Source organism: Mauremys reevesii, linkage group 1 (assembly GCF_016161935.1).
Source record: "Mauremys reevesii isolate NIE-2019 linkage group 1, ASM1616193v1, whole genome shotgun sequence".
NCBI lineage: Eukaryota > Metazoa > Chordata > Testudines > Geoemydidae > Mauremys > Mauremys reevesii.
Window position 1 is genome coordinate 60025749 of NC_052623.1, and position 19257 is coordinate 60045005.

At 47.0% G+C, this 19257-nt stretch overlaps 1 protein-coding gene across 8 annotated transcripts in view; it reads left to right on the top strand.

Annotated features, from left to right (window-relative positions):
• CKAP2 (cytoskeleton associated protein 2) overlaps positions 1-18948 on the top strand; it is a 52310-nt gene extending 33362 nt beyond the window's left edge. For all 8 annotated transcript variants that reach the window (XM_039520825.1, XM_039520828.1, XM_039520826.1 and 5 more), the window contains 6 exons: positions 9355-10208; positions 11468-11687; positions 12166-12333; positions 15544-15613; positions 16716-17064; positions 17965-18948. In XM_039520825.1, the coding sequence (XP_039376759.1) occupies positions 9355-10208; positions 11468-11687; positions 12166-12333; positions 15544-15613; positions 16716-17064; positions 17965-18217 (1914 nt within the window). In that variant the 3' untranslated portion in view covers positions 18218-18948. The remainder of the gene's footprint in view (positions 1-9354; positions 10209-11467; positions 11688-12165; positions 12334-15543; positions 15614-16715; positions 17065-17964) is intronic.
• The last annotated feature ends 309 nt before the right edge of the window (positions 18949-19257 follow it).

A 19257-nucleotide genomic window follows, 5' to 3' on the forward strand; every position in this document is an offset into this window, starting at 1 on the left:
TGCCTAGCACTCTTCCTTCTTGGAACACCATCCCATGGTCAAAGAATCCAAAGCCTTCTCTCTGACATCACCTGCGTAGCCATTCGTTGACTTCTACAATTAGACGGTCTCTACCCAGGTCTCTTCCCTGCACAGGGAGGATGGGCGAGAACACTACTTGCACCTCAGACTCTTTTATCCTTCTTCCCAGAGCCATGTAGACTGCAGTGATCTGCTCAAGGTCATTCTTAGCAGTATCATTGGTGCCCACGTGGAGAAGCAGGAAGGGGTAGCGATCCGAGGGCTTGATGAGTCTTGGCAGTCTCTCCGTCACATCGTGAATCCTAGCTCCTGGCAAGTAGCAGACCTCTCGGTTTTCTCGGTCGGGGCGGCAGATAGATGACTGAGTCCCTGACCCCCACCACCCACCTCCTTCTCTTGGGAGTGGTGGTTATGGAACCCCCATCCCTAGGACAGTGCATCTTATGCGTTCTAATCGGTGGAGTCTCCTTTTGCTCCCTTCCATCAGATGTATCTAGTCCACTCTCTGCATTAGTACCTGTAGAGAGAACATGAAAACTGTTGCTCACCTGTATTGCCATTGCTGGTACATGGACGCTCCTCTTTTTTCTTCTGGAGGTCACATGCTGCCAAATTTCTTCACCGTCCCTCTGTCCCCTCTGCGCAGCCTGCTCCGATTCTTCAGAACGTTGTGCCCATAGAAGCGTATCCTGATGTCTGTCTAGGAAATCCTTCATTTTTATGCAATGCAGGGTTGATGCTTGTTGCTCCAGACCTCAAACCTTCTCTTCCAATATGGAGACCAGCTCACACTTTGTACAAACAAAGTCGCTTCTGTCCTGTGGAAGAAAGACAAACATGGCACAACCTGTGCAGGTTACAACAGCTGAACGCTCACCTTCCATAATTTCTTCCTTCTAAGAGCTTCCTCAGCTGTTGCAGCAACTCACAGGAGCCTGCAAGATGAAAGCCTCAGTGGGCTCTCCCTAGGCAAACTCCCTCTGTTAGCCTCCGCTGTTCGCTGCTCAGCTGGTTTGCTGCTGACTGCCTTTTTATAACAGTCAGGCCCACTCAAGACCCACCAACACAGCCTCCCTACTGCAGCACTTAGCGTACCTCCTCTCAGACAGATCCCAGGTGAACTCCCTCTGTTAGCCTCTGCTGTTCGTGCTTACTAAGCCGTCTGTAATATGCCTAGTAAGGAATCTATTTGTCCAAAAACATATCCTGAATCTTTTTTGTTTGTTGTTACAGACGTACTTGCTGACGGGTATCTTGAAATAAATGACCAAAAATAATTGAAACTGGTATGATTTTATTGTGTTGTTTTGACAAAATATGCAGAATTTTAAAATACTGTGCGCAACACTTCTAATTTTTTGTTGCAGAATTTTTATTGGTGCAGAATTCTACCAGGAGTAACATTGTCTGGAAGGCAATCTCTACAGTTCTGTGGGCTAGAAATATTTTTAAAGACTCAAAAGTTAGATTCTGCAAGTCTGAATCTGACCTGCAGGCCGTATCTTTGACAGAATTACGCAACCTTCCCAGACTACTGTACCCCTTTCAGGAGTCTGATTTGTCTTGTGTATCCCCAAGTTTCACCTTGCTTTAAAAATGACTTGCTTACAAAATCAGACCTACAAATACAAAAGTGTGACAGAATACTATTACTGAAAAATTGCTTGCTTTCTCATTTTTACCATATAATTATAAAATAAATCAATTGGAATATAAATATTGTACTTATGTTTCAGTGTATTTTTAGTTTGTGCTGGATTTGCTAATGCTTTTTATGTAATCTGTTGTAAAACTAGGCAAATATCTAGATGAGTTGATGTACCCGACTCTATGTATGCCCGGAGTACATGTGCCCCTCTGTGGTGGGATCCCTGGGATGCAGCCTGGGACTGGGACCCCTGTGCCCTCTTAACTCTCCAGCCTGGGCTGTCTCTCACAATGCTTTGCTAGTGACAAGCAACAACCCCCTCCAGGCGCTGTTTTCACTCAGAACAACTGCATGTGGAGCTCCCCCACCTGGCTAGATTGCATGAATGCTCCCAGAGCCCACTCATGAATCACATGGAGAAAGGCACCAGTCAAATCCGCGCCCCCTTTTCCCCCCAGCTCCTAGCCTTGTACCTCAGGAATATACCGTCTTGCTTTGCTCAAGACAAGCAGTGCAAGTTTATTAATTGGTTCACCACTTCCTCAAGACAAGCAGTGCAAGTTTATTAATTGGTTCACCACTTCATCAATGGAAAGTTGATATACACCAGCCTTTGTGAACCTGAGTAGATTTACCAAACACTTCAGGCAAACTCACTGGTAAAGATAAACAGTAAAACAAGTTTAACTACAAAAAATAGATTTTTAAGTGATGGGCAAAAAGTCAGCTAGTTACCAAAATAAAATATATAAGCATGCAGTCTAAACTCTCAACCCTATTATACTGGGCAACATTCTAGGTTAAGCAGTTTTCCTTACCCCACTGGACATTGCGGTTCAAAGTACACAGGGCCAGTCTTCTCTGTTGGAGTCTTCTGGATGTCCTTGTTTCTTGCACTATAGATGAGGCGAGGAGAAAAGGCCAAGCATGAGGCCACTGTGTTATGTTTTATACTCTCAGTCCATGTGCTCGGAGAACACAAGTCCAGGCATATCTGATGGGCATTGCCGAGTCACCAGGCAAGGTTGAGCAATTCCCCTGGTGTGGCTTGTGCAAGTGAGTCATTGCGTTGTAGCTTCCTTGCTGGACAATGGTTGTTTGACACCGGCCTGGGCATTGGTTAGCTCCCTTGTCCTTGTCTCTAGGGATCTAATGTCTGGGCAATTCCCCAACTCTCAGCATGTTTTAGTGACAACCATTCAACGCAATTTCATAACTTCATATGCACTAATGATATGCATATTTAGATAGAACCATGGCTTTCAGCAGATCATAACCTTTTCCCTGATACCTCATATGGCATGCTTTATATAAAACATCACAATTGTATATAAACGATGAATATGTGGGTTACAGGGCACTCCCCCCTGAGGCATAGTGTGTCACACCCTGGTTGAGAACCACTGCTTTAGATTCTAGAGTCAGTTGCCTCTCATCCCTATTCAATGCTTGGGTGAAGATTTTGCAGTGGCAAGTAGAAATAACAGTTCTTCTTTGAGTGATTGCTCCTATGCATTCCAGTTAGGTGTGCGCACGCCGCATGCACGGCTCGTCGGAAGATTTCTACCCTAGCAACACTCGGTGGGTCGGCTGGGCGCCCCCTGGAGTGGCGCCGCTATAGCGCCGAATATATACCCCAGCCGACCCGTCTGCTCCTCAGTTCCTTCTTACCGCCCATGACGGTTGTTGGAACGGTGGAGTGCTCCTTTGACCTCCACAGCCCTAGCTTCTCTCTGATTTCTTCGTTGTAATTATTGTATATAGTTAGTTAGTTAGGGGAAATTTGGGGGGCCTAGCCCTTCTTTTCCCGAACCGGTGTGGGCTCATGCCCAAGACACTGGGATTCAAGCCCTGCTCGGCCTGTGAGCGGCCCATGCCGATAGGAGACCCTCACACCTCCTGCCTGTGGTGCTTAGGAGAGTCTCATCATGCAGATAAGTGCCCTATTTGCAAGTCTTTTAAGCCGAGGACAAAGAAAGAGCGAGATTTTCGTTTAAAGCAGCTCTTGATGGAGTCGGCACTTAGCCCTGCGGTGCCGACCTCAGCCACTCCGCAGTCCTCTTCAGTACGGAGCGCCCCAGCGGTTCCTGGCCGCTCCGGTACCGAGACTGTGAAAAACGAGCAACCGGCACCGGCGTCCCGGCACCGTTCCCTCTCTCCTGCGAGGAAGCGTAAGCCGGCGCAGACGGCCGCCAAGGCATCTGCACCGGGTCCACTGGCGCCCAAGACAGGCGCTGTACTGTCGACTCCGGTACCACAAGAGCCGTTGAGTCCGGTACCGCCTTGCTCCCCGGTGCAAACCGTGGTCGAGCTGCCTCTCCCGTCGACACCCGAAACTTTTTCAACGGCGAGAGAGCTGATAGCGCTCACCGAGCCTCAGCGTATCCAGCTCCCGGCACCGCTGGTGTGGGCTGTGAAGTCAGTGGGTAAGCCGGCTATCATGCGGCCTCCTTCCCCTGACGGACGAGAGAGACGGTAGTCCCGGTCCCGGAAACGCTCTCCTCCATGCCGATCCAGATCTCGGCGCCGGTCGCAGTCCCGGTACCGCTCGCCATCGCGGTACCGGTCGCATTCCCGGAGACGATCCCGGTCCCGCTCTCCTGACCGGCAGTATCGACGCAGATCCGGATCTCGGTACCGCTCCTGGTACCATTCATCCCGCAGCCACTCCCACTGCCGGGAATCGAGATCCAGGTCGACCTCCCAGCACCGGCACGGTCGATGGTCCCGATCTCGCTCCCGGCACCGTGACGACCGGTACCGTTCCCCGGTACCGTCCAGGGACAGACCGGCGGCGTCGATGGCGCAATCCCACAGTGTCTCCGCCCTGCCGTGGCCTTTGCGTCAGCCGTCTGTCTCCTCGCAAGCGGACAGTGTAGCCGATCCACGCACTGATCCTCAAGGCCAGGACCAGGGTCCCCCCCAATGGGGCTTCTGGACCCCATGGGCCTATCATGAGGTGCAAGGGGTACCCCCCACTCAGGGCCCCAGAACTTCCGTCCACAGGGTGCCTGAGGCTACGGTCAGCAGACCTCCTCCCTCGTCATTGGTAGAGGAACCTCAGCCACCTGTTGTTGCCAAGCATCCCCCGATCGCGGAGGCTGCGCAGCACATTGACGAGCCACCACCGGACACCCTAGTCCCGGGCCTGTCATCGTCTTCCTTGCCGGATGAGGCGGTGGCGGGCGCGTCGTCATCGGGCCCTCCCCCGATTGACCTCCGCGTCCACCAGGACTTGCTTCGACAGGTGGCACAAAACATTAACCTGCCCGTTGAGGAGGTGGCAGAGGATGATGACCCTGTAGTCAGCATAATCGGGGCTGAGGTGCCTCTTCGGGTGGCTTTGCCCTTTATTCGCACCATCCAGAGAAATGCAGATACTATTTGGCAGTCGCCGGCTTCCACCCCTCCCATTGCTCGGGGGGTGGAAAGGAAGTACTCGGTCCCCTCCAGAGGCTATGAGTATCTGTATACGCACCCAGCTCCAGACTCGCTGGTCGTGCAGTCTGTTAATGACCGTGAGTGCCATGGGCAGCCAGCTCCAGCGCCAAAATCTAAAGAGGCCCGGCGCATGGATCTTTTGGGACGGAAGGTCTATTCAGCCGGTGGTCTCCAACTGAGGATTGCCAACCAGCAGGCTCTCCTCAGTAGATACACCCATGACACCTTGCTCTCTCTCTCTAAGTTCACTGAGCTGGTGCCGTCAGACTCCCGCCCTGAATTCAAGGCCCTTATTGAGGAGGGTAAGAGAGCCTCCCGATCAGCACTCCAAGCCTCTCTGGACTCCGCGGATTCAGGAGCCAGGACCTTGGCCTCTGGGGTGACCATGAGGAGGATTTCATGGCTGCAGGCCTCCACGTTACCACCAGAAGTCCAACACACTATCCAGGACTTACCGTTTGACACCAAGGGTCTGTTTTCCGAGAAAACAGACTCAAGGCTGCAGACCTTCAAAGATGGTCGAGTCACTATCCGCTCCCTGGGCATGCACACGCCGGTTACCCAGCGGAGATCCTTCAGGCCACAGCCTTACCGCCCGTTCAACCAGCCCCGACCGCGCCCCGATAATAATAGGCGCAGGGGCAGAGTGAATCGGCGTAGACCGTCGGGCAACCGGGGAAATCAGCCCCAAGCGCCTTCCAAGCCCCCCCCCCCCCCCGGACCTAAACAAAACTTTTGAGGGGACGCCCGAGGACGGCCCACCAGTTTATTTACCGGATCCTTCCCCTTTATTTTCCAACTGTCTTTCCCACTTCCTGCCAGCGTGGTCCCATATAACAACAGACAACTGGGTACTCCGCACGGTGCAGTTTGGTTACCGACTCCAATTTGTTTCGCCCCCTCCCTGTCCCTCTTCAGGGACCCCTCTCACGAGCAGTTCCTCTTACAAGAGGTCGAGACTCTGAGTTTGGGTGCCATAGAGGAGGTGCCGGAAGGCATGCGAGGCAGGGGATTTTACTCCCGTTATTTCCTGATCCCCAAGGCGAAGGGAGGTCTGCGACCAATCCTCGACCTCCGAGAGCTCAACAGATTTCTGGTCAAGCTCAAGTTCCGCATGGTAACCCTGGGGACCATTATCCCCTCCCTGGATCCGGGAGACTGGTTTGCCGCCCTCGACATGAGGGACGCATACTTCCATATCACGATTTACCCCCCTCATGGACGCTATCTGCGCTTCGTCGTCAACAGTATGCACTACCAGTTTACAGTGCTCCCCTTCAGCCTTTCCACGGCACCGAGGGTCTTCACCAAGTGCATGGCAGTGGTGGCTGCGGCCCTTCGCCGTCGTCGCATACATGTTTACCCGTATCTCGACGACTGGCTGATCCGCGGATCTTCCCGCCAACTGGTAACAAGTCAAATGGCCGAGATCCTAGGCCTGTTCCAACGGCTAGGCCTTTATGATCAATGCCGAAAAGTCTACCTTAGCTCCAACACAAAGGGTGGAGTTCATCGGTGCGGTCCTGGATTCCAATTTAGCCAGGGCCTGCCTCCCTCAACCTCGGCACCAGACTTTGGCTTCCCTTGTCCGAGACCTACAGTCCTTTCCGACAACGACGGTGCGGTCCTGCCTCCGCCTCCTCGGCCACATGGCGGCATGCACATTTGTGACCATGTACGCGAGGCTGCATCTTCGCTCCTTTCAAACTTGGCTGGCGTCGGTGTACCGCCCGCACCGCGACTCCATAGATATGGTGGTCACAGTCCCGAGATCAACCTTCGAACCGCTCAACTGGTGGCTGAACCCGGAGGTAGTGTGTGCCGGAGTTCCATTCCGCCCACCCCACCCATCTGTCACACTGACCACGGATGCTTCGGCATTGGGGTGGGGTGCACACCTCGACAACCTGCACACCCAGGGTCTCTGGTCGCTCCAAGAGCTCTCCCTCCATATCAATGTCAGGGAGCTGCGGGCAATTCGCTTGGCGTGTCAAACCTTCCACACCCATCTCAGAGGGCGCTGCGTGGCCGTTTTCACGGACAACACGATGGCGATGTTTTACGTCAACAGGCGGGGGGGGGGCTCGTTCCTCCCTGCTTTGCATGGAAGCGATACACCTTTGGGACTTCTGTATAACCCATTCTATTCACCTGGTAGCATCGTTTCTTCCAGGAGTGCAGAACACGTTGGCTGACCATCTCAGCAGGTCATTCCTCTCCCATGAGTGGTCGATTCGCCCGGATGTTATCCACACAGTTTTCCAGAGGTGGGGTGTTCCCCAAATAGACCTGTTTGCCTCCAAAGAGAACAGGAAATGTCACCAGTTCTGCTCTTACCAGGGTCGCTCCCAGGGCTCCCTATCGGACGCATTCCTCCGCCCCTGGACGGGTCACCTGCTGTATGCCTTCCCTCCGTTCCCCCTCGTACACCGGGTGCTACTCAATCTCCGGAGGGACAGGGCCCGCCTCATACTCGTCGCTCCGGCCTGGCCAAGACAGCACTGGTACACCCTGCTGCTCGAGCTCTCGGTACGGGATCCCATTCCTCTCCCCTTATGGCTGGACCTGATAACACAGGGCTTCGCCACCTGGACCTGCAGTCCCTCCATCTTACAACTTGGTTCCTACGTGGCTGACACCAGCGGAGCGTGACTGCTGTGCAGCGGTGCAGCAAGTCCTGATGGAAAGCAGAAAGCCTTCCACTCGATCGACCTACCTTGCGAAATGGAAGCGTTTCTCACTCTGGTGCGATCAGAAGGGTCTCAATCCTTTCGCAGTCCCTATTCCTATGATCCTGGACTACCTCTGGTCTCTCAAGGAGCAAGGTCTCGCGGTCTCCTCCTTGTAGGTGCACCTGGCGGCAATTTCCGCCTTTCGACCTGGCGTGAGAGAACAGTCTATCTTTTCCAATCAGATGGTTTCCCGCTTCCTTAAGGGACTAGATCGCTTGTACCCGCCGATACGGCGTCCTACACCTTCCTGGGATTTGAACTTAGTTCTAGCCAAGCTTATGGGAGCCCCCTTTGAGCCGTTGGCCACCTGTTCCCTTCTCTATTTGTCATGGAAAACGGCCTTTCTCATCGCTATAACATCAGCAAGACGAGTTTCCGAGCTTCACGCCCTAACGGCTGGTCCACCGTATACCATCTTCCATGGAGACAAGGTACAGCTTCGGCCACACCCGGCCTTCCTCCCTAAGGTGGTGTCTGCCTTCCATGTGAACCAGGACATTTTCCTCCCGTTTTTTTTCCCAAAGCCGCACGCCTCACGTCGTGAACAACAGCTTCACAGCCTCGACGTCCGCAGGGCCCTCGCGTTTTACATAGAGCGAACGAAACCCTTCCGGCGTTCGCCCCAGCTATTCGTAGCGGTTGCCGATCGCATGAAGGGCAAGCCGGTCTCCTCTCAGAAGATCTCCTCCTGGGTGACAGCATGTATCCGGACATGCTACGAGCTTGCTCACGTGCCAGCTAGCCGTCTCACCGCTCACTCTAAGAGAGCGCAAGCTTCTTCTGCCGCCTTCCTGGCCCATGTCCCCATCCAGGACATCTGTCGGGCAGCTACCTGGTCTTCGATCCACACTTTTGCTGCCCACTACGTGTTGGTGCAACAATCTAGAGACGATGCAGCCTTCGGCTCAGCAGTCTTACACTCTGCCACGTCTCACTCCGACCCCACCGCCTAGGTAAGGCTTGGGAATCACCTAACTGGAATGCATAGGAGCAATCACTCGAAGAAGAAAAGACGGTTACTCACCGTTGTAACTGTTGTTCTTCGAGATGTGTTGCTCCTATCCATTCCAGACCCTCCCTCCTTCCCCCACTGTCGGATTAGCCGGCAAGAAGGAACTGAGGAGCGGACAGGTCGGCTGGGGTATATATTTGGCGCTATAGCGGCGCCGCTCCAGGGGGCGCCCAGCCGACCCACCGAGTGTTGCTAGGGTAAAAATCTTCCGACGAGCCGTGCACGCGGCGCGCGCACACCTAACTGGAATGGACAGGAGCAACACATCTCGAAGAACAGTTACAACGGTGAGTAACCGTCTTTTCATATTCCCCTTGTTTGACTCCCTTGTAGGTGTAATGCATCCCCATTTTCTTCAAGGCCAACTTACAGTATTAATTTCCCCCAAAGTCTTATAAGCCTACCACCAATTGGAAGGCTTCTGCATTTCATTTCAGCAGCTTACATTATTGCCATATGTTACGCATTTTTAATATTTTTCATGTTACTTCCAATTTCAGGAAGATAAAGAAAATGCTACTAGACCTCCATGGACTCAATCAAACACTCTGAAAAAAAGCACTGCTTCAAAGGATGAAACCTTGAAAACCACTACCATATTGACAAACTCAACTGTAGGAACAAATTGCAGTCCTGAAGATTTTAGTTCAGCTATTAACACTTTCAAAGATGAAGCTGTTGAAATAAAAACGTATCGTGTGTCATTTAGCCAGTCCTTCCTGCACAAAAGAAACAACAAAGAAAAGCAACTGATTGCAGACAAGCAGAACTCTGTCAGCCTGCCAAAGAAACACGTGCCTGGCTCATATTGTGGCAAGGTTATCCCATCAAAGATAAACTCCTTCCGAAAAACACTAGAAAATGAGGATGCAAAGAGTTCTTTGGCAAACAAGAAACCTGTAGCTCCTGCCACCAAACCAGCAGTGAGACCATCATCCACCAGCAGCAATAATGCAGTCATAAATAATATTAGAGCCACAAATTTGGCTAGTGCTGCTAAACCTATACATGCCACCCCCTTTCAGAAGAGACCACCTGTGAGGGCTTCTCATATCACCCACTCAAAGTCCATCCAGAACAAGGAGAAACAAATAGTCACAAGTGTGTCTGCAAATAATATGACTGTCCAGAAAAAGCCTGATAGAAGTGGGTCACCATCATTAAAGACAGCTCTTCACAATGCTAAGCCCCGTTCTGTGCCTGGGACAAAGAGAACTGAGGTTCCACTCAGAGATGTCAGATTAGGAACTTCAGCAAAGTCTATTTCTGTAACCTGTGGTACCAAGGCCACCCAGGATTCAAAAGCTGGCAACAGAAAATATGTTCTGCCAAAAGAATCAACAGAAGAGAGAAGGTAACTGCATTAATCAAATTCTGTGGTGTTGTTTTTTTTGGAAAGGTGACTCTCTCCCACTCCGCCCCCCAAATGGATCTCAATAGTCTTGTTTCATCTGTGAGTGGATGTGCTCACGTTGCTTTTAGGTCCACTAGTAAGTTTGTTTATGGAAATTTTTGTGCTTAGAACTGCAAACTATCTTTTTCTGGTTGAAAGCCATCAGACTCTAAAGAAACCAAGATTTAAAACTGAGGAGTAGAATTCAGATATTGCAGCAGCATTTTAGGCTCTTAGCTTGTCCTGCTTCGTTGTAGTTTCTGCAGCATCAGAGAAACACCTCTCCAGTATTACAGGCCTTGTGTTGTGTTGGCCTTGGCAAACCTGACGCTGGTGTACATGTAATCAAACCACAGACAAACAGCAACTTACAAAAGATAGCTTAGTGCATGATGTACGTAGAGTGTAATATTCATTAGAAACTGTGTAATGGGGAGGAGAACTAGATAGAATAGTGTTTTTCAGCTCTAGATCAGAGATCTGAATCCAGTCTAGATAATTAGAGACGGTTGTTACCAGCTTATGGCTGGTGGCCTGTATTAAATGAATTAGTATTCTTGGTGCAGTTATCCCAGTAGATATCTGTAATTTAGCAATAATTGGCAGTTTCAGCATGAAGCCAAAGGATTCAAATGGGGATAGAATCTGATGTATACTCTTACGAAATGGCTCTTTTGGAATAGGACCCAGGCCTGCTATGGTAGGGTGCTTGCGCTGCCATACCCTATGTTCTGGCTGTTCTGTGGATAAAGGGATTCTGTCTTTAGGACTCAGTCTAGTGCTTCTCATAAGTATAAACTCAGTTCAAATTTTTGTTCTCTAAACTTATGGGGCCATCCCAGTAGCTTTAGAAACAGTTCTCTGCACTATGTAGGAAAAGCAGGGTTGGCGGTGGGTTTTTGTTTTTGTACCCTCAATTTTTTGCTGCTGTTGGACAAGAGAAGATAGAAGTATCTCAACTTGCTGATCATAAACATCTCTAGCAGATGGAAGTAGTGGCATCAAGGTTTCAAAGGCTCCCATCCAGGCATAGGTGATATCTGCATGGCTTGATGATTACAGAGAGGTGATAATTAAGAATTATCTAAGGACTTTCCTTATCTACCTTAAAGTATGTTTTTATGTGACTTATGTTGACTGGCACTAATCTTAATCCTCGTATATATGGTGAAAAATAAACTCTTCAACAGATGCTAATATACTGATTTACTTAAATGCAGAATTCGTCTGGCTGAATGGAAGGTAACCAAAGGAAAAGTGACAAAGAGGCCATCATCTACTGTGCTACAAGTAGCCCAGCCTGAGAGACAGACATCACAAGAAACTCCAAAAGAACCAGTTGAGTCTTTCTGGGTTACCATATTAGAAGAGGATGAGCAAAGATTATTCGGCGAAAATGTCAACAAAAGTCTTGCGGAATATCTACATTTAACAGAACAGGTATTCATTTTGTTGTATACTAACATCATGATCCTGTATGCCCATAGTGCATGGAACTCCCATTGACTTCAGTGGTAATTTCATGCTCTGAGAGCGCGTGTGATTCATCCCCAAATAACCAACCACCTGATTTAGGAAGCAAGATGCACACTAGAATTGACTTTTATGTGGTGCCCAGTATGAATGGAAAAGAAGTAATTCCATAGTCCACTTGTTACTTCATTAATGAACCTTTTTACAAAAGTTACCTAAAAAGTAACTTGGAGAAGAGAAATTATCTCCTATTTCCTAACACTCTGTACAGACAACTTCATTTTGAAGACTAGGTGAATGTAGATATTTTTCATTACTACCAATTTATTCAGAGTCACTAGAAAAAACAGAAGCAAATACAAGTTTTCAATAACAACTGTATAGTCACTATCTTGGAATATGTTTATTAGGATTCAGTCTTCCTGTCATTTTATGTAAATATTAGGGTTTTCCTGGGGATCAAGTACGTGCAATGCTGGAAGAGCTGATTCAGAGTGCTCCAGATGCGAAAAAACTTGCAAAATACTGGGTGTGTCGCATGCGTCTTGAACAGCTGGGCCCAATTGAAAAGATCATGGCTGTTTATGAGGAGGCTATTCTGGCAGGAGCACAGGTGAGAAGCGGAACCTTTGGGGTTTTTGCAGTGAAAAGGAGTGATGGATGTAAAAACCGGTGCATGCAGAAGAACTTCTACGTCAGAGGTCAATAGGCTGACCATGGGCCAAATCCAGAACATAAGATGTTTTTTAATGGACCCCAAAATCTTTTTATTTTTTTATCGATGTTTATAAAAATCATTTTCTCTGGAGTTTGGACCTTGACTATACCTTGACAAAAAATAGACTATCTCTGTTCTGTATCAGGGATCGGCAACCTTTGGCATGTGGCTCGCCAGGGTAAGCCCCCTGGTGGGCCGGGCTGGTTTGTTTACCTGCCGTGTCCGCAGGTTTGGCCAATTGCGGCTCCCACTGGCTGTGGCTCACTGTCCCAGGCCAATGAGGGTGGTGGGAAGCGGCGGCCAGCACATATCTCAGCCGGCGCTGCTTCTCGCAGCCCCCATTGGTCTGGAGCGGCGAACTGCAGCCAGTGGGAGCAGCTACCCTGGTGAGCCATGTGCCAAAGGTTGCCGATCCCGGTTCTATATATTAACACTGGCTGCTTCTAGTAAAAAGGGGTGACTCAGCTCACTTATATTGAGTTAATTAATTAAACATACAAGCTTTATAACCTTGTTGCAGGTGTGACTCTCTTTGCATTTATGCTGCAACTTCAGTAAACGGCAACTATTACTTTCAAGGGGAGAGAAATGAGCATCAACATTACTTCTAGGAAAAATGATGAAAAAGTATAACTTCTAATATATGCAATATTGTTGTAGCTATGTTGATCCCAGGATATTAGAGAGACAAGGTGGGTGAAGTAATATATTTTTATTGGGCCAACTTCTGTGGGTGAGAAAGACAAGCTTTCAAGCTACACAGAAGTCTTCAGGGCTGGGAAGGGTACTCAGAGTCACAGCTAAATACAAGATCAAACAGATAGAATAGGTGCTAACTACTTATGGTTCTCAACCTGTGGTTCTCTACCCCTTAGATCAGTGGTCCCCAAACTTTTGAGGTCTGCGCCCCCCTTCTTCCTCCTAGAGTGGAGGGTGGGTGGGGGCGGCATGGACGGGGTGAGGGGGCCGAAGCTGGGGCTGCAGGGATGGGTCTGGTGACTGAGCTGTGGCTAGGGGCCAAGGTTGGGGGTGATGGCAGAAGCGAAGTTGTAACTGGGCCTCAGTGAGGGCTGGCAGTGGAGCCATGCCGAGGCTGCAGGTGGGGGCAAGCACAAGGATCGGAGCTGAGGCTGGGGACGGGTGGGGTGGTGCTCCCTCCCTGCCCCCCATGGGGGCTGGCCCAGACTCACCACGCCCCCCTGAAGGCTCCTGGGGGGTGCACCCCACACTTTGGGGACCACTGCCTTCGACATAGGCTGCAAAAGATTTAGACTGAAAACTGACTGAGCAGAATTCAACTATATATACAGACAATAGATTTCCAAAGAGGTCTGCACCCCCATTCAAAATTTTAGGGGTTTGCAAATGAGAAAAGGTTGAGAACCACTGTCTGAAGGGAACATTTAATGTGAAATGGCCTGCTAAGGCCCCTGTAGTCATGTGACAATGGGGGGGGGGGCTTATTGGGTTCCAAATGAGAGTCTGGGCGCTTAAATTCATAACTTTGCTAGACACTAAAAATAATGGTCTTAATAAAGACACTGGTTTTATGGCTCATTACAACAATCTGTAACACACTAGCCCTCCCTTTTTGTCGTATGACTACAGGAGCCTTTACAGGCCACTTTAGCTTGAATGATCCCTTAGAACAGTGGTTTTCAAACGTTTTTTTTTTTGTTTGTTTGTTTTTCTGGCGACCCAGTTGAAGATAATTGATGCCTGCTACCTAGTGGAGCTGGGGATGAGGGATTTGGGGTGCAGGAGGGGGCTCTGCATGGGGGGGGGCTCAGGGCTGGGGCAGGGGTTGGAGTGTGGGCTTACCTCCGGCGGCTCCTGGTCAGTGGCGCAGCCAGGGTGCAGAGGCAGGCTTCCTGCCTGTCCTGACACCACAGACCGCGCTGCGCCCCGGAAGCAACCAGCAGCAGGTGTGGCTCCTAGGCAGGGTGGGACCTGCTACTGGCCGCTGCCGGGGCGCAACACGGTATAGGAACAGGTAGGGATTAGCCTGCCATAGCCAGGCAGCACCACTGATGGGACACTTAATGGCCCCGTCAGCGGTGCTGACTGGAGCCGCCGCAACCCAGTCCCTTCCATTTCATGACCCAGTTCTGGGTCATGACCCACAGTTTGAAAACCACTGCCTTAGAATATCTATCGGATTGATCTTGTATTTAGCTGTGACACTGAAGACCCGAAGAGCACAGTGTAGCTCAAAAGCTTCTCTCTCTCTCACCAACAGAAGTTGTTCCAATAACAATGTTACCTCCCCCGCCTTGTCTCTAACTTCTAATGTTACTTAGATGGTCTTGTTACTTTTATTTATAGGATTTGCTAACATTAAGGTTGCAAAAGAAACAATACTTTGTATGCATAAATTCAGGTTCCAGCAGGAACAGTAAAGCTACCACATTGTACATGAATCATATTCAGCGTGGCAAAGTTTATTGCAATCCTTGCACACTTTGACTCATTTTCAAACTGCATTAACATAAGGATTTATAATTAGGCTTTAGCAGAATTTGATGTTTGTTTGTACAATTTTGATGGCTAATATCAATGTTTAAGCATTTTTTTTTCAGGTTTTTATCACTTAAATTTTCAGTTCTTGGTTTTGTTTTGGGTTTAAATTTTCAGGTTGCGGGAAATTGCGGGGAGAATTATTTAATGACTGGATGCTGAGATTCAAAAAGTTTAAAGCTTTGTAATTGTTTAAAAATACATATTGTCAATGTCGCATTACAAAAGAAAGATGCACTAAATATCCTTAAATCAAACTATCTAAGTTCTCAACCAGCATGTTTCTGACTTTGCCTATCTGTAAATTTTGGTTGTGATTGATGGAAATATTTTTCATCATTTTGTGTCTGTGTGTGCAAGCACACATGTTGAAATCAACATTTACCAATAAAAATCTAATCTTTCTAAGTCTGTTTACAATACAGTTAACCAATTGTAATGTTCATAATATAACTTAAAGTGATGTAGTCTGCATCACCTTAAGTTATATTTCCACATTAAACTCTAGAATAACTAAGTAGGGACTATAAAAATCAGTCTCTCAGAGCTGACTTTATGGGCCATTAATGGAAGCAACTTTTCTTCCAGCCTAAGGATGAGTTACGACACACAGTAGCAGATATTATGAAGAATAGTGAAAATCTAAAGTCAGTTGTTGGTAAGATTGAATACTCTATTTCTTTCAGTTAATTTAAGGTTATCTGACTCAGTGGATAAAATGTTAAACCAGGGGTTCTCAAACTGGGGGTTGGGACCCCTCGGGGGTTGCAAGGTTATGATGAGTGTGTGTGTGGGTGGGGGGTGATCACGAGCTGTCAGTCTCCACCCCAAACCCTGCTTTGCATCCAGTATTTATAATAGTGTTAAATGTATACAAGTGTTGGTTGTTTTTTTTTAATTTATAAGGGGGGGTCACATTCAGAGGCTTGCTATATGAAAGGGGTCACCAGTACAAAAGTTTGAGAACTACTGTGTTAAACTTTTTAAAAAAACAGGGTGCTCTCTGTCAGTCATATGGTATGGAAGCTGATCTATTTAGTGTCTCAACTTCAAGTTGTCTGAAACATAATACAGAGTTTGATTAAAACTTAATGATTCCTCCTCAGCTGCTAGCATGTTGCCAATAGTGATAAGTGACACTGGCAGACAGGAAGCCCCAATCATACCGGTATATAGAATTTTTTTTTCCAATTTTTATTCTTCACTGACTTTCAGTAGTGTTCAGCCTGAGGTTCAAATGTTTCAAAAAGGTCAAGGGCTAAAATCAGTGACTGGGGCAATTCTCTTGATTGGCACAAAGGTATCAGCAACCACCTGCAAATTCCTGCTGAGGAATCATCCAGTATGGTGAATTAAAGGTGCCCAGTGTGGTTTTTTCCCTCAAAGTACTATATACCTGCCACCTGAAAATCAGGCTACTTTCAGGTATGTCAAGTTGACCATTCCAAATCATTATTTGCCTTTGAAAATTTAGGCCATTGTGGTTTGTGATAATTCACCTTGCTTGTGAGGAAAATGTGGCTTTAGCAATGTAGGTGAAACTAAGGTATATGAAACACTATTGTGCAATAGATTGTTGTTGTAAAAATGGTTTGGTATGCAGAAGCTCTAGAATTTCAAAGATACCTCTTACCGGTTACTGAAGAACGTAGTGAAACCACTGACTTTTGCATCTTGTTTTACACTCTCCTGCTGGTTACTAGATCCTTAATTGCAACTAATCATGACTGTGTCCCTATTTCTAACTTTGTAACTTTCAGAGAAATGTGTGAAGGAAGAGGTTATCGGCAAAGAAGCTAACTCTTCAGTAGAGAATGTAGAGGAAGTCTTCAAAGAGCTCAACTTTAATGATGAAGAGAAGGCAGAGATTAGCAATGAAGTGATCAAGAAAGAGGAAACAGATTCATCCTTGAAGTCAAGACAAGAGACCTTAGCTAAAGAAAGTAAAAAGCACAGAACAAAGTATAAGGAACAAACTAAGAAGTCTGAAAACTACAAAACTGAAGATACAATAAAAGATGCAAACTTAGAATTTAAGACTCCTGAAAAAGAAAAGGAGGAGTCTTATTTAATTAGATACAGTTTGTCAACCACTCCATACTTAGAAAGGTAAGATCACTTAGGGTAATTTTAGAAGTTCCTGCACTTTCACAGTGTCTGGGGAAACTGTGATATGTATTTCCATCACAACTGCAACAAATCAAACATCCTACGTTAGTGAACATCCAGTTTGGAACTGGAATTTCAAGAGTCTAATCTTTTGAGGGCTGCTTCTCCTTTCACCATTGGGGTGAATGGGTGGAGAAGAGCGTTACATCTAAAGGAACGACTCTTTATAGGCCTGTCACAACTCAAATCTTTCAAATTGACACAAGCCATCTGTCTTGGCTTTTCTTTTGGCATAAATATCAATTGTCTCCACACCTTTTAAGAGGATCTTCTTAGTCACAAAATTTAATTCTTTGCCTCGGGGAGTTAACACTGAAGAGCCTAGGATACTTACCCTGAACATTACAAAGCAGAGCTTTTTCTGCTCAGGATACCCAAAATACATTATATACTTATGGGAAGTCCTGCCCAGCTTTGGAACCTGAATTGCTGCATGCCTGGTGTAGAAGGCTGTACACGCTGTGGAGGATCTAGGAAAAAGTCAGGTGGATATGTGTTTTTTGCTTGGAGCAACTCTTGACTAGCAAACGTAGTGGAAAAGAACTCTATCCTTGGGCAAAATGAATTTAGTGCTTAAAACGTACTTAACACTTCTCTGGATTTAGCTTCTGGGGGCATTGCATATGGTCATTATCTTCTCTTTTTGCTGGGGAGGGGGGAATGGGAGGGTACAGTTGGCTAAGGCAGGAAGCATGGCTTGCTGTTTGTATGGTCTCTGACGGAGTTTTTCACATGGGTGTTTCCATAGAAAGACAGTAAGACTAAATGTGGCTCAATGTGCATCTTTAATCCACAAATGTGTGGTGTGTTTTTTGTTTTTTGTTTTTTTCTTTTCTGAAGCATGAAGAAGAAGATGCAGTGTGAGGCAAATGACTCTGCTGTTAAAGATATAAAATTCTTGACCCCTGTGAGGCGTTCTCGTCGCTTTCAGGAGAAGTTGTGCAAGTTACCAGATATGTTAAAGGATCATGATCCCTGTGTTTCTTCACTTGAACAGCTGGGAGAACTCAGAGCTGTAAACAGTGCCTTTATCTACAGACAGAACAGTGCACTACAAAAACCTATTTCTCACCTGGAAGAGCAAGAAAAGTAGTAACTTTAGTGGGGAAGGCTTTACAAATCCTCTTAGATAAGTTTGATTCATTCCTGGTTTTGCAATTGGTGTATTCGGTTTTAGATACACAGCTGGCTTAGTAACTTCAAGGTTTTAAGATGGTACGAGCAAATTCCATATGGCTTATTTTGGAGTACAGCAGTTGCAGAATCAAGTATAGTGCAAACTTCTCTGTTTTATTTGAGGAAGAACTTAAAATATTTTAACTGTCACTTTTATTTCATGAGGTTTTTTCTTAAGCTTTGTAGCTAATATGTAGTGTTGGTTTGTTTTGTATTGTAAATATGTCTTGTTAAATGTTGCATTGAATACTAATTAGGGAATGGATTTAACATACTAATAACCTTGTAATGGATGTCTAGCCATGATGACCCCTTCTCCCCCCCTTATAAGCTAAATAGTTTAAAAATTCACACAATTTACATTCTTGCTCTTAAAAGAAAACATAAAAATGATGATCAATGAGGGGTATGTATTGATGTGTAATAGATTTGCTGAACTGGAAAACTGAAACCAAATACTATTTTTTTTTTTCTATGAGCAAATGGTGAACTTCAAAATAGCTACTACATGCAGTTTCCATTTCAGAGTCTGATCCAGTAAAGCACTTGAATAGTCCCCTTGATTAGTGTATTGAAACTTTTTAATATAGGCTTGTATTAAGCAATCTGTAACAGAAGACTTTCTATAAAACTTACCAATTCATCTTACATTTGCTTTATTTATACTAACTGTTTACATCTTAAATTCAGGGGACTAGAATTGCAGAAAATGACTTATTTTTTTTCCCCCAACTGATGCTTGGAAGATATCCTCAATCCAAGAGATGTCACCAGTATCTTTCAAATTCAGGGTAGACAATGGAGGAGGAAAAAGGGATTGGTTTTGTGTCTTAAAAGGTGTGTGCATATGTTTTTCAATGAGCTGGTGGCAACCACTGGGTTTCTCTTTTGTTTGTTTCCTTTCTCAGCTTTCCCGAGGGAGGGGTGGAAAAGCTGAGGGGCCTCAGGGAAAACTTC